This window comes from Echinops telfairi, unplaced genomic scaffold, assembly GCF_000313985.2.
Source record: "Echinops telfairi isolate 266 unplaced genomic scaffold, ASM31398v2 ScPeMD7_7475;HRSCAF=8513, whole genome shotgun sequence".
Classification (NCBI taxonomy): Eukaryota; Metazoa; Chordata; class Mammalia; order Afrosoricida; family Tenrecidae; genus Echinops; species Echinops telfairi.
The window spans coordinates 22,276,287-22,303,771 of record NW_022111379.1 but is presented as its reverse complement, the minus strand read 5'-3'; the positions used below and the strand labels follow the sequence as shown (position 1 = coordinate 22,303,771).

Below are 27,485 nucleotides of genomic sequence, written 5' to 3'. Positions count from 1 at the left end.
GTTGCTTCTGAGCTAGATGGCTGCTTGTTTACCTTCAAGCCTTTAAGACCCCAGATGCTATATCTTTTGATAGCTGGGCACCATCAGCTTTCTTCGCCACATTTGCTTATGCACCCGCTTTTGTCTTCAGCGATCGTGTCGGGAAGGTGCGCATCATGGAATGGGTATGGCAGAATTCTTGAGCCAAAACTGGAAAATAGAAAAGTAGTGTGGAATAAATAAGGCTTTGTCACAAACTTTTGTCCTATAACTAAAATTATATGACATGACAGTTTTCAGCACATAAAATGGGCAGCTTGCTTAAACATGACTCATACAGTAAACTCAATAAACCTCACAAAACTGAACGCTGCAAACCGTCTCATGATTGTCTCTTCTCACATTTATACATGTAGCTACTATTTGCCTTTATTATCTAAGAGTATGTTTTACTCCTCATTGAAAGTAAGTGCATTTAAACTGATTAAAATTTTTACATGCTAGGCAGAACACAGTTTCTCCACTGCATATTTTCACAAACCTGAATTTATTACCAGCTGATAAGCAGTGGTTAATATTGTCGTGAATCTAAAAGGTAAAGCAAACATTAGCTGAAATTTACATAGTTTCCAATTTTCTAATGCTAGCAAATGCAAAATTAGAATCTCCTATATATGTCTCCTAAAGAAAGAAAAGAAAAAGGCTTATGTATCAGCTCAAATGCTTCTGTGTGAAGCTAATTATCTTTAGCTTCTGTTGCAGTGCTTTTTTTTTCATTGCTGTGTAAAAGCTTGTTCAAAAGCAGTAAAATATAAAGACATTTTTCTTTTTACATTTCTTATATTGATTGGCCGAGGGGCTATCTGTTTGGGGGAGAGCTCTTGAAGTTTCTCTATAAATTATTTATGCAAATTGGGGGAGGTGAACATTACCTGGAAAAAAAACACCCTCAAAAAATGAAAACTTTGATTTGGCAATACAAAAGAGGGTACTGTCTAATCCTTCAGGTAGGAAATTGCTTTTCTTCATGATCCACCGCTTTCATACTGTTTCCGGCTGCCACCCCTGAAGCAGACAGAACCCACCTCTGTTCTCCCTTTACCACGTCTGTTTTCTTGCCGCTCTGAAGTTCAGAAGTAAATAATAGTCGAAATGGGTAAAATTTAAATAATAATAGTAAATTGCACCGTTGATCAGATCTTCAAGTCTCAATTGGACAAGTGTGATTATACTAATATAGGAGAGAATTTAAATGGGAATCTGAAATGAGAAATTAAGCATTTGACAGAGTAGAGGCATGCGGGTCTGACACCGTGTAGCTTTAATAGGCGCCACTGTAAAGGTTCGATGAAATGGGAAAGCACACACTTAAAAAAAAGTCTGATAATTTTCTGAAGCCAGCAGCTGATTTTTGAGATGCTTTGATTTTTTTTCTGTGAAACATGGTAAATCAAACTATTGCCGACACGAAGTATACTGATTTTGCTTGTTTAGCATCACTCTTCCATTGTTCATAAAATTATACAGTTCTTAGCATATATTGAGCGGATGTTTACTACGCCAAGAAGTTGCATGTCTTTAAAACAAGCAACTGCTAATTGGAGCTCATTAAAACAGTTCTAATCTGAAAGTATCTCCTAAATTTTATTAATGAATGGAACTTTATAGCATTCCTTTCCACAGTAAATTTGAACTCATAGTGACCCTACATAGCATTTCCCAGACTGTAAAGCTTGAAGAGAGCCTCATCATTCTTCTGTAGAGCAGCTGGTGAGTTTGAACTACTAACCTTGCGGTTAGCAGCCCAACCCGTAATCTCACAGAACCACCACAAGTTCTCTGTCTAGCACAGAAAAGTAAAAGCTTCCCCTTCCCTTCAAAATGAGATCAACAAACCCAGTTAAATTATTGTTTAAATCCAGTTTAAATTATAGATAGTGGAAGATGAGTTTTTCCCCCCCTGGGTTTGGATAAAAATGTCCTTTTAAGATGATAAAGGTTTCGCATATATTTTTGAATAGGTGCCTAAAGCAATCTGAGGGCTTATTAGAAAATAATACAGGAGACAATCATCAGGTATGCATTTTAAAAATCATCAGAAATGCTTTGTTTTAATACCAATCGTGTGTTAAATATTGACGACCACACCAGATGCCTAATGAAAGCTTCATTAGGAAGACATTAGTAGATTAATTCCACTCGCTGCGTGGTTTATTTTATTTAGAATGCAGTAAAGATAAATTCATTAGTTTGCAGGCATAATGTTTTCTTCTGTACCTTGGCACAACCAGGAACAATTCCACGGAGGTCTGAAGATCTACTAACACCTGTCAAGATCAACACACGGTTCTTAGGGGAATATCATCTCCATAAGAGAATGGAGAAAATCTCAGGGAAAGTAATTCTTTCACGAAAGGAAAAGACAGTTTAAGAAAACAAGCAAAAAAGAAATAAAGAGAAAAATAAGAATAAAAGAGGAAAACTCTGCTTAATAATTGTTCTAAGTGCTTTAAAGGTCATATATATTTCTCATACGAGTTTCAAAAATAGAATCTGTCTTTTAAGAGTAAATGTTTTGGAGCATGCTTTGTGGATTTTGAAATAAATCTTTTGGGGGACTTGATCTCTGTGGCATACGTGCGCAATCTGCATTGAGATCCTGATAAGGTCTTTGACACCTATAGCTTTATCCTCCCTGATCCACTGCAGAACACATATAATGGATGACAAGTGTTTTTATAGTGATGCCATGTGGGTGGTTATAGTTAAGATCCAGTCAGTTTCCTAATGGAAATTGGCTATCAATATTTGCTCTTCACTTCCACTTGACAGCTTATTTGTGATGAGTAGGACCATTCAGAGGAGCTCTGGAGGTGCTGTTGGGTAAGTGTTGGATTGTGAGCTCCAAGGTCAAATGTTCAAACCCACCTGCAGCTCCTCTCAGAAAGTTGGGGCTATCTACCCTCTTGAAGAACCACAGCATTTGACACCTGACATAGGGTCCTTGAGTTGGAATGGACTTGATGGTTGTGGTGGAAGAAAAATGTGACAATGACTTTCATTATCACTTATCTATTGAGTATTCCAGTGGAAACCCAGCCTAAAATTCTTCGATTGTAAGACAACGATCTGTACTCTCTAAAAATCTCCAAGGACAAATTGAAGAGGATTACTTTCCTTTGTTGGTTTGGCTATTTTAAACTTTGAAGCATCGAGAAGGACCTAACCAGTAGCTTTGATCCTTCATTCATTCAGATTATAATGAGTCCAGGATTACATGTCCTTGGCATTTTTCTAGGTCTGTACTCTAGAGGATGGTAACCCACTGACAGACTTCAGGGAAGTATCCAACAGAGACAGAAGTGCAGAGCTTGGTAGATGAGTGAGTGGAATATGAGCAGGGAAGGAGAGAGGAGAAAAGGGCAGTGTTTAAAGGGATGACTGTATGTGCAAGAGCAAAGAGGAAGAAGGCTTAGAGTGTGTTTGGGGCAGAATGAGAAATTCATGTGGCGGAAGCCCTGGGGTGTTTTGTGGGGGAAGAGGCAGAAGCTGAGATGAGGACAAACTAAGAAAGGCAGGGTGGGGGTGCACTTGGAAGGTCTGAAGAATTACCTGGAAAGCAGGCTGTTTTAAGTGGAAGATTCAGACTATTAAACATCAAACATCACTCTGACCTAATATGCAATCTATTTTATTCTGAATTGAATGGAGGCTAGATTATAGATCTCAGACAACCCTACTGAGAGGTTCAGCTCAATTCAATTGCATGATTAAATACTTTTCATTATGTTCAAATGGTAGTACATGATCCAAAACATGTATCTGGAAAGACAGGTGGAGTTGATTTGTGCTTTACATGGTTGGGTATCAGAAAAATAAACCCCAAGTATGTGTATGATTTCTAACTCCTAATGTGAATATATGGATATACTAGGTGCTGTCCAAATTATGGGTTTTAGTATCACCCCTAACTTGCCTTATAGTTGTCCATCAATTCTAGTTCCATTACCTAAAATACCATGTCTTACCTCGGTTCTGACCTTGTATGATATGTAGGATAGACTGTGCACGTGAAACCTGCAGACAGTTCCCATGTTGTCAGTTTCTGACATTCATCTTTCCTGCTGCTGCTAGTTAGGCTGGAGGCTCATCTGTCAGGCTGTGGAAAAGCCATCCTGCTTATTTTGTGATGACTATTTGAATGGCCAGTGTTTGGAAATGAGCACTGTATTAGTTCTGATTCCTTTTCTATCATCGGTAAAGAAAGGGGGGAGGGGGGAGGAATAATATAAACAAACAAATAACCAAATACTCTGCACCAGATCTAAACTAAGTGCTTCACACATGTCAGCTCCAATTGATACAACCACTCCAACAGCACAGAGGCTGGATGTAGTCATTAACTCCTCTTATCAAGTGGACAAACCAAAGTTCAATAGGTTTTGGTGTTTTGTTTTGTTTGAAAGAGGGGAAAAGAGAGTAGTTTTGAGTAGAATGTCTGGTTGTGCCAGAACGGAAAGCTCAACTGGATGGTATGTAGAAAGTTGTCGAAGGTTTGAGGGGAAGTGAACTTGATTTGCCTTGGTTTACAACACCAGCAAATACTGTGTTTGGAAAGAAGCGAAGAAGTGTTTTGAAATCTTTACAGAGTAGATCAACTGTGGTGGACTTATTCATAGGGTAGTAAAAAAGGCTGGTGAACCTCTCACTGCAGAATGCTGTCTGAGTGACAATACTTTGTATTAAAAAAGGAGGGAGAATCATAGTCTTTAAAAAAGGGTAAACAGGGTGGACCCCAGACCCTGTGTCATGGCAGATTTATAATGCCGATCAGTTCAAGTAAATGTTGACTATTATGTGCAACATCTTTGGCCAGTGAAAATGAATATTGGAAAAGATTGTAAATAGATCACTCCAAATGATTTCTCTGTATAAGTAAATTATACAATTAAAAAAACCCCCACCAAAAGTAAATAAATAAATGGTCTGCCAAAGGCTCTTAGGTGAGGAGATACAGAACTGAACTCTAGGGTGGTTCCTGAATTCTTGCCCCAAGCTACCAGCCACGGAAACTGAAGAGCAGGTCTGGCATGAAACAGGAGAAAGGAAAAAAGATAGTTCTGTTTTTCTTCAGAGCAAGAGGAATTTATAGTAACCCAGTGTAGGATGAGGCCAGGTAGGCTTGTATGGTAGACAACCTGAGGTCTTTAAAACATCTCTAAGGGGATCTAGGAGCAGTACTGCTCCTAGTTTGTGCTCAGGGTAAACTCTGACCGCCTGTGTTCTAGGATCGGCTAAAATGGTAAGGAGCGCAAAGAGAAAGCTCTCCATGTGTTGGTTGATATAACCTTTGTCAAGGGCTTCGACGTGCAGACAGAGAGCAGTGGTTCTCAAAAGGTAGCTCCCTGGGATCATGCAAATCATCAGTTCCCAGCACAGAGGAAAAAGATCAGAAGCAGAGCAACCTGCCATTTCACCAGGCTGTCTAGTGATTCTGATGCACACAGCAGTTTGAGAACCACAGATACAGAGAAACAAAGCTGCCTTTGAGAAAGGAGGTGGCAAGGTTTAACGATGGGGCCAGAATTTGCTTCAGCTAAAAACCACATCACAACTGGCTATCTGTTTTTAACCCCTAGATATGTGCACATGAGAAAATGGTGATAATATATTTCTTGAGTGCGGACTATGTTCTAGAAATTGTCTCAAATCCATCATCTATAGCCTAATGTGTTACAGACATTCTACAAGATGAGGAAACTGTGGCGTGCCGGTCCTATCCATACAGAATATTGATAAAAACTCAAAGTCCAGTCTCAGGACAATGTGCTCTTCCACTACATTATGAAACAGTCAAAAAAATCATGAATCTATGAAATAATATGTCAACTGTGTAGTTTAGTTGAAAGTAGGGCAGGAGAGGAGAGGTCACAAATGACTTCAGCCCCAACTACAACTTAGCTTGATCGAGCAAATCCAGTCATCTCTGCCAGGTCAGCCTGAATCTCCAGGCTGTCATTTCATGTGTGTGAATTGGAATGCCCGCGGAGTTGCCTCCAATTCATGGAGAATTCTTGTGTGTTAGAGTAGAACTGAACTTCATAGGGTTTTCAAGGACTATTCCCCCCCCCCCCCAAAATCAGATAGCTAGAGCTTTCATCGAAGGAACCACAGGGTAGAGTCGAACCTCCAATCTTCTAGTTAGCAGCGGGATGTGTAATTGTTCAAATGATTCAGGGACTCTTGGCCCCTTACCACATCCCTTCTTTGTGGTAGCAACATGGAGGTTCTAGGTATTAGCTATAAAGCCCTGTTGGCATAATGGTTTACACCTTGGGCTGCCAGGTCAGTAGTTCGAACTCACTACATCAGAAGATGAGGCTTTCTGCTCTTGTAAAGATTTACAACTTGGGAAACCTACAGGGGCAACTCTACTCTGCTATGGGGCCAATATGATTGGAAATCCACGTGATAGCAGTGTACTTAGGTTGACAGGATAGCCAAATTGACCAAATTCATCTCCTAAATCCATGATTAGGTTCTAGATGGAATTTATTTATCATAGCTCCTGATAAGTAAACACTTCGCAAGACACTTTATTTTTCTTATCAGTGTTACTTCTATGAGCCTCAAGTTTACCTTGTGAATGGATAGTGAAGGAGCGACACCACAAAGCCTCTGGGAACACTTTTGCCCGGGGCATACATTTTTGTGTGTGTTGTTTTCTGCACTCAGTGCTCTTCCTCTGATTTTTGTCTCGTTCTTCAGAAAACCCGGGTCCGTTTAGTAGGGCTGTCAAGTCAATTCTGACCTGTGGCAACCCTGCAGGACAGAGCAGACACACGTCTTGTGTGTCCTGTGGAGCTGATTCTGACTCAGAGAACCAGAGTTTCCGAGGCTGAAAAGTTTGATGGAAACAAACTGCCACATCCTTCCCCGCGGACCAGCAGCTGTTTTCTAATCACCCACTTTTCCACTGGCAGCTCAGCACTTAACCTTTGCACCACTAGGCCTCCTTAGAACCCCCTTGGAGAACTTCAGTGAAGCCAGAAAGGCAACAGCCTGGAGGTTCATGTTACCAACTCTCATGGCGCACACCTTCTTCTGAGTCTCTTCCTCCCAGCCCTCCCTTAGAAATGCAGGTAGATGGAGCTGAGGGGTCGGCTGCCGATTTCCTTATGCTGACATCAGCGGCTATGCAAAATTCAAGACTGACATGCTCCTCACTTTTAATTCTTAAAAGACTGGTACTGCCGGTGGGTTTTAATATACATTCTCTGGGCTGATTTTCCTGTCGACTTTTCTATTTAAAAATCTTAATAATGAGCTGTGAGGCTTTCCGATTAAGCTTAAGGAAAACATGTAAAGGTTGCAAGTGTCGGCGTGACAGCCATGCTGTTTCGTGAGACAGAGGTTGATTTGGGGATATGAAAAAGGTAATTTGAAGTGCCCTGTCCTTTTCCATTTCTCCACATACTCTTTTGCCTCCACTCTCTGTCTTGGGCACAAAACCTAACACCCCCCACTCCTTCTGTTCTCGCTGCTCAGTTTTCAAACCCTCTCCTGTTTTCGACCAGTGGGCTCCCACCCAGGTTACGCACCTTCTGGTTCACTTTAAGCCACTGACTGAGAGTTGACCTAAGGTCATCGTCCATGCACAATGGCAGGGTTCTTTTTGGTACATCTCAGTTACCACCACTGTAGAGAGGTAGGTGCACCTTAGCTGCTTTTTCAAGAGCTCACACCAGAACAGTCATGATACCTGGAAGACCCCAAAATAGACATTTATTAATATGTAGGCACAAGACATCGGATAGACTGTTCTGGAGGCTCCATGGCATTTCAGACGTGGGTTCTGCTTGTTGCCCTAACATGTCTGGCAAGAAAGGGTTTTCTGGAGCAAATAGGATATTACTTCAGAGGCAGCATCCGGTGCATCAGCTCTTGGAGTCTGGAGCCTAGGATTGTCTAGGAATCCATAATGACACATGTCTATTACTGTACAATTTGGCGATGAGATCGTAATGCTAGGGCAGTGAAGCCCGAGAGAGGTGGCGCTCCTTGGGGCTGACTTGTTGTTGCAGGTCTTGCAAATTTTACATCATGGCAAGCACTTAACCTTGGCACCACCAGGACACATTAGATTCACATACTCTGTTTAGAGAAAATATCAAATATCTTATTCTTAAAAATGACCACTCCTCCCATAGCTGAGATTACAAAGTATAGTGGGCTATCAAGGAGAACATCTTCTTAGCTTTCATTCACTTCAATGAACAAGCCACTAATTTCACCAGTGATAACCAGGTTCAACACATTGAAATGAATGAAAAGAACACATGGTGACTGGAGATGTTGCTCCTGGAAGGCTGATAGAAGCCATCTCTAGTTTCTAGTCAAATTTACTCGAGGCTCTGCAGCATAAATTCCTCATGAAAGCAACTGACCGCCCTGGGATCCAGACCAACATATTGATAGCACCCAGTCTCAGCGGAAATACAGGCAGCGGAACACTACGTTCCTCCAACCAATTCTTTATGGATCTAACCACAGACTGCCAGGTTCTTCCTTAGACAATGCCATTATAAGCCTACAGGTCTGACCATCATGGGCCAACATACATTAAAGAGTAAGCACAGTTTTATTTGGCTCATCTAGAATGGGCATGCATTTGCTAGCAAGACTTCTCTCCACCCTCTGGACAGAGAATCATTCCTTGTCTCACCAACTAACATTCCTTGGATCACTAACAGAAACTGCAGCATCTGTGCCTCAATACCCACCCGACACTTCCCCAGGAACAACAGCAGGGATGCCCCAGCTGCTATCCTAACGACGGCACCTACAGTGCCCTCTTCTGCTTAAGTCATCAGTATTTCTCCTTCTCTCCTACAGTCCAATCACACTTACATTTCTGATCTATTCTGTCCATAGTACTCCACTTTTCTTCCCATAGCCCCACACGGATGAGATGGGGGAGCCTCTTCTTTCTAAAATGCTCTTGGGAAGGTCCATTGGAATTCTCTACATTTATCTATAGGATTCTGTTCCTAAGACTTCAATTCATATAGATGACTCTCTGTAGTTCCAATCCCACTCTTTCCTGGCAATCAAGAGATTATCAAAACATATCCTGAGATCCGAATTTATGCTTTACATCTATTGGACACTAGGGGGAGTACAAATGAGGCTTCAACTCCTGTCCTCTTTAGTAATCTAGTCTAGGTAGGAAAGGATGGGCAGATTAACCCCCTCTGAACATATATTGGAGAACACAGTACTTTTCTGTGTGCCCTCTGGATAGAAGGGAACTCAAGGGTGCAATCACATCCAGTTGAATATGTTGTATGCCTGGAAGCTGATGCACATTGCCTTAATTGTGGGATCACTTGATGGATTTTAAAGGACTCTTATTTATAATATTGTTATATCCCTCCTTCCTACCTTGTGGGATTATTGGGAAAGATAAGCACATGACTAGTTTACAAAGGAAGTCACAGAGGCCCAAGAAGAGGCTAAACAGTGAATGTGATGTAACAAGTGAGTAGCAGAGCCAAGAAGGCACACAGGTTTCTCTGAATTCAGTGTCCTTCCCAGCTGACACCTGTGTGAAATGATGAATTCAGTAGGAATCTATAGTTTTAAAGTATGGAGAGAAAAAAAAAAAGTATGGAGGATTTTCTTCCTCGTTTTAAAAGTTCTACTCGATACATATCTTTAAAGAACATGAATGAATTTTACTAATGACTTTACATTTGCATTTAAAAAGAACAAAATGGAAAGCAAATAGCTTGGGGACAAGGGAAGGACCAGTTCATAGTTTAAGATGTAGGTTTGTGTTCTACTGGTCTTTGAGCAGGTGTGGGCTGTTAAGAGCTAGAGAGAAGCAACTTCTCTAGTATGCCTAAGCTTATCAATAAATGAACTACTGAATATATATATATGTATATATATTTATATATATATATATATAGTTTTGGGTTTTGTCTGGTTTTGTTTTTTTAACAAACAAGTAGACTTTGCACAGGACTGTGAGATGTTGAATTGTTAGCAGTTGGTAACCCTGGTGGCATTGTGGTTATGTGTTGGGCTGCTAGGTACAAGGTCAGTAGTTTGAAACCACCACAGTTGCTCTGAGGAAGAGATGAGGCTTCTTACCACTGTAAAGAGCTAACAGTCTTGGGAACCTCTGGGGCTGTTCTGCCTTTTCCTATAGGGTCACCACGAGTCAGAAATGACCCGATAACAGTGAATTTGATTTGGTTTATATTAGTGTCCTCTTACTAGCCTCTTCCATGGACAAGGAAGCAATATACAATCTAAATGGCCATTGAGTGGGTAGTTTGTTTAAATAAAATCTCTCAAAACTGTCTTTCATTGTATGAAGCTTTGGAACACCGAATTATATAGACTGTGAGACACTCATGAGAATTTTCAATTATGGTCCTCAGCTTTTAAACAGAAAAAAAGGAGAGAGAATTAGAAGAAAGGAAGGAAAAAGGAGAAAGCGAGCCAGCCAGCCAAGACAGACAGGCAGACAGAAACACACACACGCACGCACGCACGCACGCACGCACGCACGCACGCACGCACCAGGCACTAGATAAAGCATAGCTTTTTCATCTGTTGGAAATCCAGCCAGTGTTTCCATCCTAATCCCCCATCCTAGCTGCCAGCCTCCACTGAGTGACTGGAGCCCTCCTCGCCAAATCCACTTGATGAACTAGCTTTGTACTCTTGCATGTGTGTTGGCTGAGCTGCATCTCACACCCAGGACAGTCAACGATGCCATGTGTCTTACCAACCGAATACAAACCTTTTCTCTTTGGGGAGGCAGGAGATTTAGGAATTATATTGTTCTGGGATACTTTATTACTTAAGAGGCAAGAGGAGAGAAAGGACCATCCATCCAGCTCTGCTTCTGTAGACATCTTTGGGAGTCCTAAATGCCCGTAAGATAGTTCACTGCCTTGCAAGTAAGAGCATTCTGGTTTTTTTCTCCTCTTTGCCACGTGCGTGCTTCTTGCTCCTTACTCTTCAGCTCTCCCTTTCGGCGGCCTCTTCCTCATCCGTGGTCCACACAGTCCTCTCCTTGGGCCCCTTCTGATTGCTTTCCTTGCCGGATAGGTGACATCGTTGAGCAGAAATAGGGATTCTTTGTGATGAGCAACATGTTAATGAACAGATCATCAAAACTGATGTTTTCAGTCGATGGTGTCAAGTCCCGCACAGCAGATTGGGTCTAGACACCTGGTAGACCAAGTTTGCTCCAATTAAAAAAAAAAACCAAAACAAAGCCCAGCGCAGTCCCTTTTTAAGATGGGAGGGAGCTCTCAAGGCAGCGGTTACATCTAAACCATAGGGGTAGGGGAAGGCTGTCCTTGGCGGTTGTGATTCAAGCGGCGGGATCACCTGGTGCGGGAGGGAGAGCAGCTATGAGGTGTTCCCTGCCCCGCGGTGCACGTGGTCCTGGGATGTGCGGGGAGTGCGAGGGAGAGGCCCGGCGCGGCGCTTTTGGTGGGAAGCTCCAGCAGCCTCCCTCGTTACATAGGCTCGTCCTCTGCATTGCATCCGAGCTCCAGCGATTTGCTGTTTGGAGACTGCAGATTTGCATAGAACCGCTCGCTCCGCCAGCGTGTGTGGTTTTGCCTCTTTTCTTTCTTTTCTTTTTGCCCCACCCCCCCTGCCCCTCTTCCCCCCGCCTCCCCCTTCTCCACTTCTTCCTCGGCTTTTTCTTTTCTTGGGTCCTCTCTTCCCCCCACTCGGCTGCTTTTCCGGAAGGGGGGACGGTACCCCGGGAAGCCCGCGCCCGGCGCCCGGGTCGGGAGCCGGCGATGCGCGCCGCTGCTCCGCGCGCTGCCCCGGGGAGGCTGGCGCGGGCGGACGAGCCGGCCGGGGCGCCGGGGCGCGAAGGGGCGTCGCGATGCCAGGGGGGCTGCTGCTCCCTTGAAAGGAGGCTGGGCCAGCGAAGTGGCCTCCCCAGCGCCCCCCCGCAATGCTGACTGGAGGTACCTAGAGGCTCGCCGGCGGACGGGCAGCCCGGCGAAGTGAGGACCCTCGGCGCGGCGCGCTCCGCCGTCGCCCGGCTCCGCGCCCCCCGGCACGCGCGCTCGCCCCAAACTCTTTGGGAGTCTCTCCCGAGAGCCGGGAGCCCTGGAAATCGGCGAGCGGACGCCGGCTCCGCGTTCCTGCGTCCCCGGGACTGCCGCCTCGGACCCGCGCCCCCGACAGCCGCCTTCGCCTCGGCTATGTGGCGGATGCTTTGTGGCGCACGGCGCGGCGGACTGCAGGACCCCGAGAAGACTGTCCGAAGGCGAGAGAGGATGCGCGCCCAGGCGCGGTGAGGCGGCCGGCCCCGCAGCCCGTCCTGCCTGCTGCCCCCGCGCCCTCTCCCCTCCACGAGCCCCAAACTTTGCCTCCCGCGGCGGCGGCCCCTGGGCGGGCGCCCCGCCATGGCCCCGAGGATGCTCTGGTGCGGCGCCGAGCTGGGCTCGCCTGGGGGCGGCGGCGGCGGCGGCGGCGGCGCAGGGGGGCGCCTGGCCCTGTTCTGGATCGTCCCGCTCACCCTCAGCGGCCTCCTAGGAGTGGCGTGGGGGGCGTCCACTTTGGGAGCGCACCACATCCACCATTTCCATGGCAGCAGCAAGCATCATTCAGTGCCTATTGCAATCTACAGGTCACCGGCATCCTTGCGAGGTGGACACGGTGGGTCTGCGGTGCCAAGTTCTCGCGGGTTACCTCTCGTCGTCCCCCCCGCCCTATTGCAACCCCGCGCCCGCTTAGTGTCCCCTAGGTAGGCTTGGAGAAAGGGTGGCAGGGGAGGGGACCGGGGTACATTTGGTGTGTTAGGTGTGTTTGGTGGTAGCCACTTAGCTGTTTGAAGACAATAGGAAGGGGGACGAGGGAAAGGCATCGCGGGTGTTTGTGATGAGAGGTGGGAGGGGCGTTCCTTGTGGAGGTGAGGGGGCGGGGTGGGGTAGGGTGGGGAGACGTGGGCACTTATTAAAAGATCAGCCCGGGCCTGGTGGCTGGGTCCTACAGGAAGGGGGCGTTACTCGCCCGAAGGTCACTCAGTGGCCAAATGGGGCGCCCTGCTTTGTGGAGGGACCCCATCGCCCTACAGAGGAGGGCTCTGCAGAACCCTTTGTCTGTGCTGAATGCGCTGCCCCACCTTCTGCCCATCTTCAAAGGGCTGGGGGCGGGAGAGATGCCAGCGGGAGCATTCCTCCAAAGTCTACCCAGCCCTCCTTGGTAGCGAAGCATCCTGGGACACACTCAACAGGAGACCAGTCTTTTAGCCCCCTCATCTTCCCTTACTTGGAGAGGATACAGGGTAGCCTGGGCATGCTCACCAGAGAGCGCCTCCAAGCCGAGGACCCTCTCAGCAGCATCGCCCCTCTATCCCTGCCAACTCCCATGCACCCAGCGATACCATTTATTTTCCTTGACGACTGAGCTGATTTATTTTCTAAATGGAACAGAAAGAGGCTTGGCTACCCACGGCCACCTCTCTGCGGATCCTGTCCAAAGGTTGTGGGCATAGGAGTCGTCTGACTTTCCCACCCTCGGAATGTCTCCGGTGGGTCAAAACTAGGAGGTCTGCCTGAAGGAAGCGCCGAGGGAAGCAGTGCCCCATCCCCTTGGCTTGCCTTGGAAAGAACTGGGTGCAGGAGAAAAGCCTGCAGGGCCTGGGATTTGGCAGGTTTTCTTCTCTGGAAGGGCCAAAATAATGATCATGCCAGGATCCTTTCATTTTTCTTAAAAACCAAACCAAACCACAAAACGAGCCACCAACAAATAAAACAGTGAACTGTTTTGTGAGTCTCTCCCCACTTCCAATCTTTTCGTCTTTCGGTGTACAAACCCTTTCTTTAGAAATAGAGTAAAAGTTGTGGACACTTTTCCAGATCCCGTTCCATTGTTGAGGATGGCAGGACAGGAGGGCTTCCTCTTTCTGGCTCCATTCCCAGCCCGGACCTTTGCACCCTCCTGTGTCGTTATGCCAGAGCAGCTGCCGGTGTGCCCTCCCCCAGGGGCGGTAAGGCATGAGCTACCTGAAGAGAGATGAAGGCCCCCTGGCAATCCCATTTCAGGAATAGAGAACCCCCTTATTGTGTCTGGATTCTCCGAATGGCCCCTTTCCCCCTCTCTGTTTCCTCTCAGGGATTCTCTCCAATAAGAATGGCTGCGATGGAGAGAGAGGCCCAGCCCCGGATCTGAGCATTTTCCTGATGAATAAAAGCGGGACAGATTTCTCCGAAACTGTAGGAGTTTGTTGCTCTTGTCACTAGGGTCGCTTTATTGTCGGAGCTTGCTGCCTCCTTCAACCGGGCGCCTTTTGCACGCACCGCCTTGCCTTTTTCCAAAATTGTGTGCGCCCTGTGGGAGGAAGGAGAGCCAGGGCGCAGGAGGGGCAGACAGAGCGTGGGTGGGTGCAGTGAGCCAGATGGGGGTATGTGAGGGGGTGGGGGCGCTTAATTGTACCAGTGACAAGCACTTGGCTAATAATCTCATATGAATATTAACTTCTCCTTCTCCATGGTCCTGCCTCTCACCAGAGGAATAGGTGGCTGAATGGGAGGGAGCCTGGGGATTTGGAGAGAACACACCCAGGGGACCCTGCCGCAGAGATGGCACTCTTTACCCCAACCAGGGCAGCTTCAACCCCAGACAGGCGCCGTCTGCTGGTCTTTAGCAACATTTATTTCCCTCCAGAATGCAATGAGTTTTTCTGACTGAATGAAACATCAGGCACATCTGTCATTGATAAAGAGAAAGAATAGTGTACTGGAGAAAATTGTGTGTGAACACTGGTTAGTATTCCTTTGGGTTCGAGAACTTTTTCTTTCTGAGATTCTGTCGTATAGTCCTGTATTTTTTTATAACTCCACCCATCCTGTTCACCTCACATACATGCTGTTGCTCTTTGGGATTCTTTGTTATTGTTGTTTTTAATCAGAGAAGCAACTTGCCTTGTTAGCCACCCCCCTCCCCTCCTAAAAGAAGCCTGGGAGTTTTCCGGTCTTCATCCTTTACCTCCCTTGAAAAGAAGATGAAATTAACTCTGAACAGCAAGCACTCAAAAAACATTAAGGATGCAGTAAACCCTGAGGGTGTGGATGGATAGGGAGCCGGGAGTTAGATGGGGGTACAGAGGAGCTGAGACAAGAAGGGGGACGATTTCAGAGAACCCTAGTAAGAAAGAGGAGAGGTTGCATTTATTGGGTCAATAAACTCCCTGAACATTCAGCTAATTAGACAAAGAACCCACAAAGAAATAATCTCTGATCCTTGCAGAAGAAAGCTAAGGCAATATGGTAAATTCCTGACCGAACTCGATGAGTGTCTGTAGCACATATGCATGTGTAAATGAACACGTAAGTCTGAAGGTTGGCTTCTATTAGCATTTCTGGAAATCATAAAACATTCTTATCAGAATAGGGTATGCATGTATATGCTTGAATGTGGAAAAGAAAAATCATGTGTGGCGTATTTGAGGGAATAAAATAGAATCTCCTGTGTTTTGAAAACTGCTGGGTTCACTCTCCGGGTTCATTCTTCTTCATTTTCTCCTCATGCCATGCTTCATTTGCACTATTATGAGGTGTCACTTACAAGGTTCTCAGGGTGCAGAGCATGCTGATGGCTACCCTGAGCATCTTTTGTGCAAGCTGACCCATTTGAAGAGATTACAATGAGGATTTCATATTCTGCATATAAGAAACAGATTCAGGAACACCACAGGGCCCCCTTTTTCTGTGCATGCGCTTAAAAATATAAATGATGGCAAAATGTCCATGGGGGGTGGGGGAAATTGGAGTTGAATAAACGGAGGACTGTGAGACTGTAAGTGACAAAGCAAGTCTGGTTGTGCTTAAGAATGCCACTTAAAGCCAGCAAGCGTCCATAATAGACCAATGCGCTCCACCAGTGCTGCTCTCCACGATGGACCATATGTGCCTCGGATGGAATGATGTCAGTGCAATGTTCAGCTTCCCTCCCCCTCTCCTGGCTTTCTTAAGTACCTCTGTACACCTTCCAAAGAAAATGAGCTTAGAGCCTCTCGGTAATTTAGAAAGGAAAGCCATCAAGAAAACAAAATTCACCAGTGCCAGCCTTTCTCCTTCTACAAGCATGAGCTCCGGACATTATACTGCCATGATGAGCTTACACTATCAAAGGGCAAAAGGGCTCTCCCGGAAGGGCATGTTAATGGATTTAACATTTGAAAGTGGTTTACAATGGAAGTATCTCAATACCGTTCTATAAGACAATAATTATACCTTGAATTTATGGAGTTCCTCTTTCTGAGGCACACAGCACTTTCAATCCACCTCCTAAACTTCCTAGTAGACTGCTGAGTTTGGGAGTGATTAAGAATCTTGCTCTCCTCATCTGGCTACAGAGACATGGGGAAGCCAAAACACAGCGCCAAATCTCTGATCAGAGTCAAAGAGGAGTTGGAGTCCTGGCTAAGTGGCCCATAGCCCAGAGAAGTCCTCTGAGCCCAGAGGTTTTCAAAACAAACTGAGGGAGTCCTCTATGTGGTTTAATAGTTGATCTCTTGGAACAGAACTCTTTACAGGGAGAGTGGCTTAGCATGTTGCTTCTAGCATGTGAATGTATTTATGGTAGTAAATACTGTAGGGCTGTGATAAAGGTGGATCCCACCGAACTGGTGTTAAGCAGATCCTTCATTGATCCTGCCGAGGAGGAGTTGTTTTTTGTTTTTCTGCTTTTCTGTTGTTTTCTTAGGAAGAAGGAGGTTGCCCTTTTCTTTAACAACCAAGAGAGTTAGCAAAATCCATCACAGTATTCCTCAGTGTGTTGCACATGTTTAGCTTTTCTGGTAATCCATTCATATGTGTGACCCAGAACATTTTCAGCTCTGGAGAAATAGGCATGGCTACTCCATACTTCTTCCTTATTCTAGCTTCTTGGACAAATATTTATACCACTTAAATGTTGGTTTGCATAAGATGCCCAGCTAACATTTCCAGAAGGATTTTTTACTCAATTAGAATCCAAGTGTTCATAGCACTCTACGTGATTCCTGTTACCCTAATGTTGAGCTCATCATTAGTGTCTGCCCATTCCTCCACATGAGATGCCTTCTGTGAGCTTGCTGTTGAGCATGGAGCCCAGAGACTGAGAGCGTGGCAGGCCAGGGAACATGGGAGCGGAGGCAATGGGAAGGACAAGATAGCCAAGGCACAGCATTCATGACTTTATAAGTTAGCTTTAAAAATTCAAGCTGTTCTTAGAATTACTCTTTGAATAGACGGGACTTGCATTTTAGAAATCAGGTACCATTCAGCAGGAATAAATAAAACTGAAAGTTTGTGTCTATGTAGCAATCACATGGGACTCAACATGAAATGATTTGATAGAAGCCTCAAAACGATGTGCTTTATTGACCTCAGTTTATATTGTCCTTTAACATACGCTCTAGCAATCGTGCACGATTGCATTCCACTAAGTTGTTGTCCTGTATTTCTTCTCGCAAAATAGCCTTCTACTTCTTAAATAGAAACTAGGTTGCTTCGCAAATATATTTAAGACGAGGTGAACTGATTTAAAGTCACACTAATGCTTAAATAATTAAGGTAGTTTGGTTTGGTGAAGATAATTCTCAAGAAATATATCTTGGTGGAAATTTAGCCACTGCCAGTTAATTACATTGTGTAAACTTACTAAACTACTTAGTCTCAGTAAAAATGTTTTTCCATCTATCAGAGGAAAATAAAATATATTACATTTCAGTGAAGAAAAAAGAAGGCAGTGATTTAAAAGTGCCTAAGAAATAAACTCCTCAAAATGTTTGTATAAGAAATATTGGAAGAGATTTTAGAGAGAAGGGAGACGGAGTGGAAATAGCAGTGACTTTGAAGTTGGGGGGCATGAGTTCTAGTCTTGGGAGAGTCTGGAATTCAGTTACTGCCTCAAATATCAGTTCTCTTCGAGCTTTAATGTTTGAGGAGTAGATTCCTCTCATTTTATAGATGTGAAAATAGAGATGTAAATAATTTAAGTCAACTGGGCTCAGGAGGCTGTAGCAAATTAATAGCAGAGCTGGAAGTAGAACATGCATTTTCTAATTCTTCCTTCTCACTTAGCATTTTCTTGTGTGCAATTTATGTTTCAGTCATGGGGAATGGCAGAACATGAATTCATCTGCACTTTATTTGGGCACTGTATACGCAAAGGCAACTACTTTGAGATGATTAACCTACCAACCCCCCACCCACCGACTTGGAGTCCAACTCTCAGCCTCCACGGTGTGACTGGGGGTTTGAACTGCGGGCCTTGCGGCTAGCCACCAATGCTTCCACCACAGAGAATAAGGATTAATTGGCGTGGAGGCTCAGTCTGTGTGACTGGAGACGAACAACGTAACTTGTTCTCGTGGAGAAAACCATCCTGGCTGTGCTATGTACACTTCCCGGACATGGCAAACAGTGAGCTAACCAAAAGGCTGGGAAATTTAAAAACACAGAAATGTCGAAAGAAAGGCCTGGCAATCTGCCCCCCCCCCCCCCCCACAAATCCGCCATTGCAAACTCTCTGCAACAGGTCTACACCTGGGGTGGCCGTGCATCAGAAGGACAAGGTGGCAACCAGTGTGTATTCTTACTTAGGGCCAATTTCCATAATCAGCCATCAGTGCCTCCTTCACACGACATTGTAGGTTTCTTATTAACGAAAGACCCACCTAGCTTTTTTGATTATTAATAATATTGAACATGGCTTTTTATATAGTTTCACCACTTTTCCTCCTGTTGCTTGTGTTCCATTCTTACTTTAAAAAAAGAATAATAACTAGAAAACATCTGAAGTCATTTCCAAATTTGAGTTCTAAGATTCCTTTGATCATAAGGACCTCTCATATCCTCCTACTCCAGCTGTCTTAGGAGATATATACTACGTGTGGGTAATTTTACAGATTGCCTTTAGGTTCCTTGGCCACGAGGTTGTTCTCAGCATTGATTTAAACTGGTTTCGTTAGGTGCATAAGAGCCCCGGTGTTTAGGGACTTGTCTGCGAACTGCAACGTTGGTTGCTTAACCTCACAACATGCTCCTCGGGGAAGACGTGGCAATCTGCTTCCACAAAGACTTCAGCCTTGGAAACTCTTGGGGAAATTCCGTTCTCTCCTATAGGCTCACTATGAGTTAGACTCGAGTCAAAGCCAACGGGGAGTTGGTGCAAAGGAACTATGGTGTATGGGGTCAGGTTCAGGGCCCATCTTGCCTAGTACGCGTTCCTCAGTTACAGTTTCAAGAGCGTCTTTTAGAAAGGTCCCATGGTATTTCCTGTGTCTTTCTCCTCCTCCTCCTCCTTTTAACTCAACCCTTTCTGGTTTATATAAGTATAGAATGGCCACTGACATAGAGCTTGGTAATCACCTTTTCAAATATTCTAGCCTCTCACCAAATGTAAGATCTTTGGGTGCAGATCAGATAACAATGCATTTCCTCAAGTTTTCAGCAGAACTTGCTAAAAATAGCTTTATAAGTATACATTTCCACAGTGCTTTGATATAATGTATCTCGTTTAATGATCATCACATCCCTAACAGGGCTTATGATCACCATGCTGCTGACAAGGGAACAGATTTAGAAAGGTGATGATTGTACCAGGGTCACATCATTCGTTAAGTGGCTGCAATGCTGTTTTTTCCACTACGATAGGGTAAGAGGCACAATTTGGAAAGAACCGTGCATTTGAATTTAGGAGGCCTGGTTTCTGTACCACTATTGCCACTTCTTGATTCACTTCTCAAAATACTGTTTCTTCAATAAGAATATAATTAGTCAAAGATTTGCTAACCCATACAGTTATTAAGCATTTCAAGGGAACAGGGATGTGAAAATTATTTCTCCACTCCAGTGGAAAGAACCTTACCTAAAAGAAGTTCTAAGGAAGTGGTGGATTAATAAATGAGAATTTTTGTTCTAATTCATCTTGAAGTGCTGTACTCAATGATAAAGAATATTGTTAGTCAGATAATTGTTATAATCATAAAATACTTTATGGCTACAAGATGTTGATTCCTAGGCAAACTTCATTTTGATCATCAAGTGTACTTACAGACAAGAGCCTTTCTCTTGATTATGTGGTATTTGCAGATTGGAAGTGAGACCAGTGTCGAAAGGGATTTCTCAAGTGCAGTGTCAAGGTCCTTGGGTATCAAGTCTGAAGTTTTACATGCTGCTATGTTATGGGTCAGGGAGCAATTTTCATTTCAAGTTCAAAGTTTGTATACTTGGATGATGATGATGGGGTCCTCAGTTCCCATGGATTACATAATGTGACCTACTTGTTTTTGAGCAGGGTTATAGATTTGATGATGTATTCACGTATGTGGTGAATATTTTTCATCCAGACAAAATTAGTGACATAAAGTATAGGAGGCATCTATGAAAATTAACAACGAGAGACAAATGTTTAGAAAGATGTACAACCTGGTGGTTGCCCAACATGTGTATGCATCTCATGTCACTAAGGTGTAACCAGGCTGTGAGAGTACCGTGGGCTACTGTTGTCCTGCCAGCTACAAAGTCAGAGGTTCAAACCCTCCAACCCCCCTCCGGAGAAAGATGAGACCAGCGTCTCTGTAACAGCCCCAGAAACCAGATGGAGCAGGTTTGCTCTCTTCCAGCGGTGACTGTGAACCCTGCTAGTGAGTCACATGTAGTGGTGCTAACTGCAAGGTCAGCCGTTTGAAACCAGCCACTGCTCCAGAGAAGCATCAGGCTTTCGACTCCTGGAAAGAGTTATACCCTTGGACACCCACAGGGCAGTTCCACCCTATCCTACAGGGCCATTAGGAGTTGGAATGGAATCGATGGGAATGAGTTTGCATTTGGATTTTGATAGAGGCACTGTGATTTGGAATAGACTCCGTGGCAGCGGAATTTTAGGTTTTACAGTGTACACAGAGGAGTGCTCATGTGCAGTAGTGAAGCACTCCCCTGCCAACCAGGAGGTCACCAGTTTGAATCTCTAGCCACCTTACAGGAGAAAGATGAACTGGTCTGCTTCTGTAAAGATTAGCAGCCTTGGAAACCCTAGAGAGGAGCTCCACTTCGTCCTTTGGGTTGCTGTGAGTCAACTTGACAGCAGTGGTATTGTTTTGCACTTTGTTTTTTGGGGAGAGGGGGGGCGCGTTTAAAATTGTAAAAGTGTATAAAATGGCAAAAGCTGTGTGTGTGCACACAAAGCACAAATGCACACAAGAATCATAAAGAAAAGAAAATTAGCAACTAAAAAAAATCACACGTTTCAAGTAAACAGTAAGGGAGTCATTTCTAGTGTGAGTGGCATTTACAGATTTGGACATCGCATGTGCACAGTTGGTTGGAGAATCTGTGCTGCCATTGGACTCACATGAAGTACATGTAATTATTTATGTGGCTGAGCCAGTGCTGTCTATTAGCTACCATCTGGTCATCATGACATAGTTTCCAGATGACATACAGGATTGAAAGCTGCTGAAGAAATATACTTTTGATGCTTCTTAAAACGTAGATGACTTTGACATATAACTCTCTAATTCTCCACCAAGATGATCTAAAATGTGGGTAGTTGAAGAGTGGAAGGCACACCAGTGTGAGGGAACTGATGGTGCTGAAAACACAGTCAGGGAAGAGGTTGCCCTCCCATGTCTGTATACTGTCACATGATCCAGTTGGCACGTTCATCTGGACACACAAACAGCATATGTAAAGAAGTGGATCACTGTTCTAAGGAGCCCTGATGGCAAAGTGAGTTATGCATTGGGCTGTTAACTGAAAGGTCAGCAGTTCAAAGTCCCCAGCTGCTCCGTGGGAGGAAGATGAGACTTTCTACTTTGAGAAAGTCAAAGAGTGACAGTCTTGGAAACCCAAAGAGGCAGTTCTGTCTGTTGTATAGGATCGCTATACGGTGGAATTAACTCGACGGCAGTAAATTTGACTTTCATCATTTTTCTGATGGCATGTCTCCTTTGAATCTTAAAAAAAAACAAATTTTACCCCCATAGTTAATCCGATAAATGTTTTAGTTTGTATCTATGCCATTTTATGTGTACAAGTATTGTTTTAAATACCAAGAATGTTTTCATTGGGCATGGAGAAATAATGCTGAAAGATGACTCATTTAAGTACCTTTGGGAATTGTTGCTTAGAAGTTGCATGTAGAATTGAACTTCGCATTCGTTTCACAGGTTCTCGGTCAGTCATTTGCTCCCTTTATGTTGCTCCTTGCTTTCTGACCAGTGTCTCATCACTGGACCATTGATGCCTTGCCGCCACGCCAGCTGCTTTTCAGCCCCAGACTGGGGAGACCCTGAGTGTCAGAGCAGACTGGCGCCCAGGCGTTTTCGAGGCTGTGGTCTTTCCGATGTGGAATGGCAGGCCTTTCTTCTGAGGCACCTGTGGGTGGATTTGCAAGGCCAGCCTTTAAGCTCAGAGTTAAGCACTTAGCTGCTTGCAAGCGGGAACATTTTCTAGATTCCATCTTGAAGTGCATGAAACGTGCCTCACTGCGCTAAGCTGCATTTCCTTGAAGTCCACACTTCACATTTCCAAGATTGCAATGTGCTGTATCAGTCATTTTTCATGTCTACTGTCAAAACGTTAACATATGCTGGAATAAGATGACTAGCTAATTAATCTCTGTCAGCAAAGTGGTTAATTGGACACGCTGTTAAATATGCAAATAATGTATTTGGTTTCCCCAGTCGTTCCCTTCCTTGGGACTTATCCCAAGTGGGACATGTAATATTTGATCCTGCTTGTGGACAACTTACCAGACTGCAATCCAAAGTGGAATGCAGCTGACAGCTTTCTGATAAAAACATGTTTACACAGAGGCCTATGCTTCAATGTCTACACAGGTACTGATTGGGGAATGTCTTTGTCAAGTGTGAAATATACAACAACATCCTATTTGTTCTTGCCAGTAATAGAACCTTTGCTTTAGCCGTCTTATTCTTGTATAAAACGTGTTTTTAATAAATCATTTTATTGGGGAGTCTTACAGTTCTTAATAACAATTCATACATCAGTTGTATCAGACACATTAGTACATATGTTGCCATCATTATTTTCAAAACTCTTTCTTTCTACTTAGCCCGTGATATCAGCTCTTTTTCCCCCTCCTGCCCCCATCCTCCCACCCTTGTGAACCCTTGATAAATTAAAAATTATTATTATTTTCATATCTTCCACCATCCGCAACCTCCCTTCAACCACGTTTCTGTTGTTTGTCCCCCTGGGGTGGTGGGGTTGGGGTGGGTGGGCTATATATTGATCATTGCTACCCTGTTTCCCTGAAAGTAAGACATCCCCTGAAAATAAGACCTACTTACAGTTTCGCCTGTGGCTGAAATATAAGGCATCCCCTGAAAATAAGGCCTCCCCGAAGCTACTGTAACTCTGGACTCTGGACCGTACCGGTGGGCGCCGCTGCGCAGCTCACTGTTGGCCACAGCGCAGCCAGAGCAGACAGGAAGTGCGAGGTCTCTTTTAATAAAACAATAAACAATAAATGTGTACCGTGTTCTTCTTCATGGAAAAATAAGACATCCCCAGAAAATAAGACCTAGCACATCTTTGGGAGCAAAAATTAATATAAGACTCTGTCTTATTTTCGGGGAAACAGGGTATCTGTTCCTGCTTTCTCCTCCTTCTCCCCCCACCATCCCCCTAACCCTTTGGTTTCTCTGTGCCCATTACTGTTCCTGAGGGTTTATCTCTCTGGGTTCCACGTGTTGAGAGCGCTTATCTGTCCCAGTGCACATGCTCTGGTCCACCCAGATTTTTCAGGTAGGCGTGGGGTCATGATACTTGGGGGTGGAGCCATTAAAGAACTAGAGGAATGTTGTGTGTTTCATCCATGCTTTACTGCACCCTGGCTGACTTGTCCCTTCCTTGGGACCTTTCTGTGAGGGGATATCCAATTGTCTCCAGGTGGACTTTGGGTCTCCACTCCGGACCCCCTTGTCTACATCGATAGGATTGTTTGTTTGGGGTGTTCTGATGCCTGATACCTGAGTCTGTTGACACCTTGTGATCACACAGGCTGGTGTGCTTCTTCCATGTGGGCTTTGTTGCTTCCCTGCTAGATCAACCCTCCTGCTCTGGAATGTAAAGCTTTGCACTTGCCTTTTAACAGTAACCCTTAATTTTTAAAAAATGTGGTTAAGGAAGAAACAAATCCAACTTTTAAGTTTTACAGTAAAGGAGTGAAATAGATATTACAGTGGTAATTTAATTATCAGAAATCTTGCCAGCAAAAGGGGTGGTATGCAGAGAGAGAGAGAGAGCCAGGACTGTGTGAAGTGGCAATAATTCATTTCTTCACAAAACAATCACTTAATACCTGTTGTATGTCAGGTACTATTAAAGCTTTTAACACAAGCTCAACTAATTTAATCCTGACAACTCCATGCGATCTCTCATTCTGTACAACAGGACAGAGAACCACCACAGCGTCAGTGTTTGCAGGGCTACAGAATTAAGGCAGTGGGACCTAGATATGACCCAATAGGCTCACCTTTGTTACTTAACCCCAACGAGAATATTTCCTGACTGAGGTTTTCTGATGCCTTCCCTTTTTTTTCCTCCCCCAAACCATTTCATTGGGCATTAATGCAGATATCATAGCATCCCCTAGTTCAGTCACATCAAGCAGGATTGACACTTGTCATCACATCAGTTTCAAAGTTCTCTTTTTCTTCCTGAACGTCTTGACATCAGCTACCTCTTACCCCACCCCAACCCCATGCACCTGCCCAGAAACCCTCATTGTACCTGTTGTCCCTATAGGTTCATCCCTCCTGGGTTCCATATACGGGGACACAGAAATGCTCCCATTTCTATCCGCAGCAGCCCTCGGCAGGCCCGTCCAACTCTGGGTGACCACCTGCATTGATGGTGTTTTAATTTTCATGGGCTGCAGGTTATCGACTTCATCTTCCAATTTTCTTTTTCAGGCCCCTGTTTCCTAATGACCCCAGGCATTAAGAGGCCTCCTGTTTCATCTTCCTCATAATTTAATATGTTTTGACTTATTTATTAATCTTAGTACCTACCTCCATCCACATCATGAGAAAAAGAGTGAGTGATTTAAGATGTTTATTAACAACTTTCACTCTGGTTGACAAATACAATTCCCACCAAACTGATGGATCTGCTGCGATAATAGGCTGACTTGCAAGAGCAGCCATAATGTACGATTAGAAGGGGCCAGTTGCAATGAACCGGATTTCGTGATTATATTCTCACGAGATGAAAGGGATCCTTTTGTAAATGGTTAAACAAATGTATGTAGATCTGAAGGCAAGGTATCAAGGAACCGTTGACAATAAACCAGTTGGAGGTTTGCCCTAATTTTAATTATGGTTTTCAATTATGAGGCTTTTTCATCTCTTGAAGATGAAAAAAATCAAACCGTTAGGTGTGGGGGCTGGTTCTCCATTCATGCTTCTTCACACTGCAGTGTTGCAGTAAGTTCATTAAAAATGGGGCAGAGGCACCTTTTACAGTCCCAGTAACTTTTATGAAGGAGGAGGAAGCTTGGGGTATTATTGTCTCGGATAGTACGCACTATGCGTGGAAACCATGCAAGGCCACTTAGGGAACCTCACAAGGGTTTCAGACTGAAAAGGGGCCGCTTCCCGGGTCGGCGAAAACCACGAGGGGAATGGCTGGGAAGGAGGGGCCTTGGAGCCGAAAGAGGAGCTCTGGAATGGAAAGAGAGAGATACTTTCTCGAATCCTGCTCTTTTTGGCTGCCCAACTCTACCCGGGCACATGGATGATATAGAGCAAGTGAACATCTTTTGGTGGCTTCTCATGTGCACCTGATTGATTCAAACCCCTTATTTGTGGCCTGGCCAGTTACTTTTCCTTTAGCGTAGGCACTCAGTGGAGACAACCCCTACCCCTAATCTCCCTGCCTGTCAAAATGATGCTGGTGATATGCACCTGTGGTTACATGCTCATATCAGGACATTAAGCATCTCTATCACCCAGGTCTAAGGGCCCTGGCGATGCAACAGCCAGCGCTTGGGTGCTGACCAAAAGGCTGGAAGTTTGAATCCGCTTGGTGCCTCTGGAGGAACACAGCCAGAGAACCCTACTAGGAAAGCTATGCTCTCTTCCCTGGGACTGCTGGGCATCAGAATTGACTGGAGTCCACGCAGCAGCCACCACCCCTTTCTAATGGGTTTGGAGATTATACTGTAAATTGGACTTCCTTCAGAAAAGGAGGGTAAATGCCTTGTCATTTGAGTATCCTAACTGCATTTTTTTTTCATTCAGGATTCTTTTGTTTCTCCAATCATTCATAACTTTCCTGTTAGGTTTGCTGGCATTCCATATATTCTCCATACGGAAACACCCCAGGGATGCAGAATATTCTGTAGAGAAATAAGAGGTCACTCTTCATGATCATATGTATCCGTTTGCTAACGGACCCTGGGCAGGAGTCTTAGCCTCTCTGAGCCCCATGCTCAGGTCCTAGGGCGTGTCCTTTGGAGGGTTCTAGGGAAGGTGCAGTGCTGTCTGTGAGCACCTGGCTCCGGCAGGACCTGATGAATCACAGCTGCTTCTCCATTCGCGAGGCAAACCGCTCTCCAAGTGTGGCTCATCTGTGCTGGGGGCACCATCAAGGATCAAACCCAGCTAGGGCTGAGGATCCCTAATGAAGCCTATCCTCCATCCTCCAAGGGTCTTCAGAGCGCTCACATTCTTTCCCAACCATGGGAGGTGCATGTGGCAAATTGCTGGGGCAAAGTCAAAGATCCGAAACTGAGGCCATTTCCCGGGGTTCGAGTCATCCCACAGGGTGACCCAGATGTTAAGAAAGGGATGCAACCTAGTAAAAGCCAATAAACTTTATGTTCTCTTCATGTGGGGCTTTAACCAGCAAACCCAGAGCAGAGCTGACCTGGCAAGGGTATTGCTTAGTGTGGGCTGTTTTGTTGTTGTTGTTGACTTCCTGTTTTCCTTGGAGAATTTAGCATTGCCTCTCCACTTAAGATAGGGTGGGGGAGGAGGGAACGGAGATGAGGAGAGACTAAGGAAAAGGATTCCAACTTTTTTGCCCAATCAGCCTCTGAAAATGACAGCAAGCACAAAGCCATCTTTACCTGGCAGTATTACCGCTGAAAGGGATTTCCGTAAGAGAACCAGTTTTTCTAGGCCCAGAATTGCTAATGTCACGTCTTTTACTGTGGACACACTGATGCTTAAGCCATAGCCAAATACTAAGAGCCCAGCATTTAAATAGAACATAAGCATTTTAGGTACTCGATCAAATGAAAATGCCCAGCAACTCTAATACCAATTTGAAAATTAGCTGGCCAATTTCTTTAAAACAAAAATAAAACAACAACAAAATCCACTTTAATAGTATCTCTTCCTTTCTCTTTTTACAAGGAGACATTTTTGGTCCTGTGCATTTAGCAAAATTTCACGCCAGTTTGCAATACATTTATTTCTGTGGTGTTATTAAATT

The 27,485-nt window shown here is 44.6% G+C and overlaps 1 protein-coding gene across 27 annotated transcripts in view; it reads left to right on the top strand.

The window, feature by feature from the left end:
* Positions 1 to 27,485, top strand: part of NRXN1 (neurexin 1) — a 1,284,195-nt gene that overhangs the window by 791,013 nt on the left and 465,697 nt on the right. For 2 of the 27 annotated variants that reach the window (XM_030884352.2, XM_030884351.2), the window contains exon 1: positions 11,544 to 12,684. The exons of 23 other annotated variants lie outside the window; for them this stretch is intronic. In XM_030884352.2, the coding sequence (XP_030740212.1) occupies positions 12,432 to 12,684 (253 nt within the window). In that variant the 5' untranslated portion in view covers positions 11,544 to 12,431. Of the gene's footprint in view, positions 1 to 11,543; positions 12,685 to 27,485 lie in introns of those variants that run through there. 2 more of the 27 variants (XM_004699744.2, XM_030884350.2) reach the window with 1 other exon arrangement.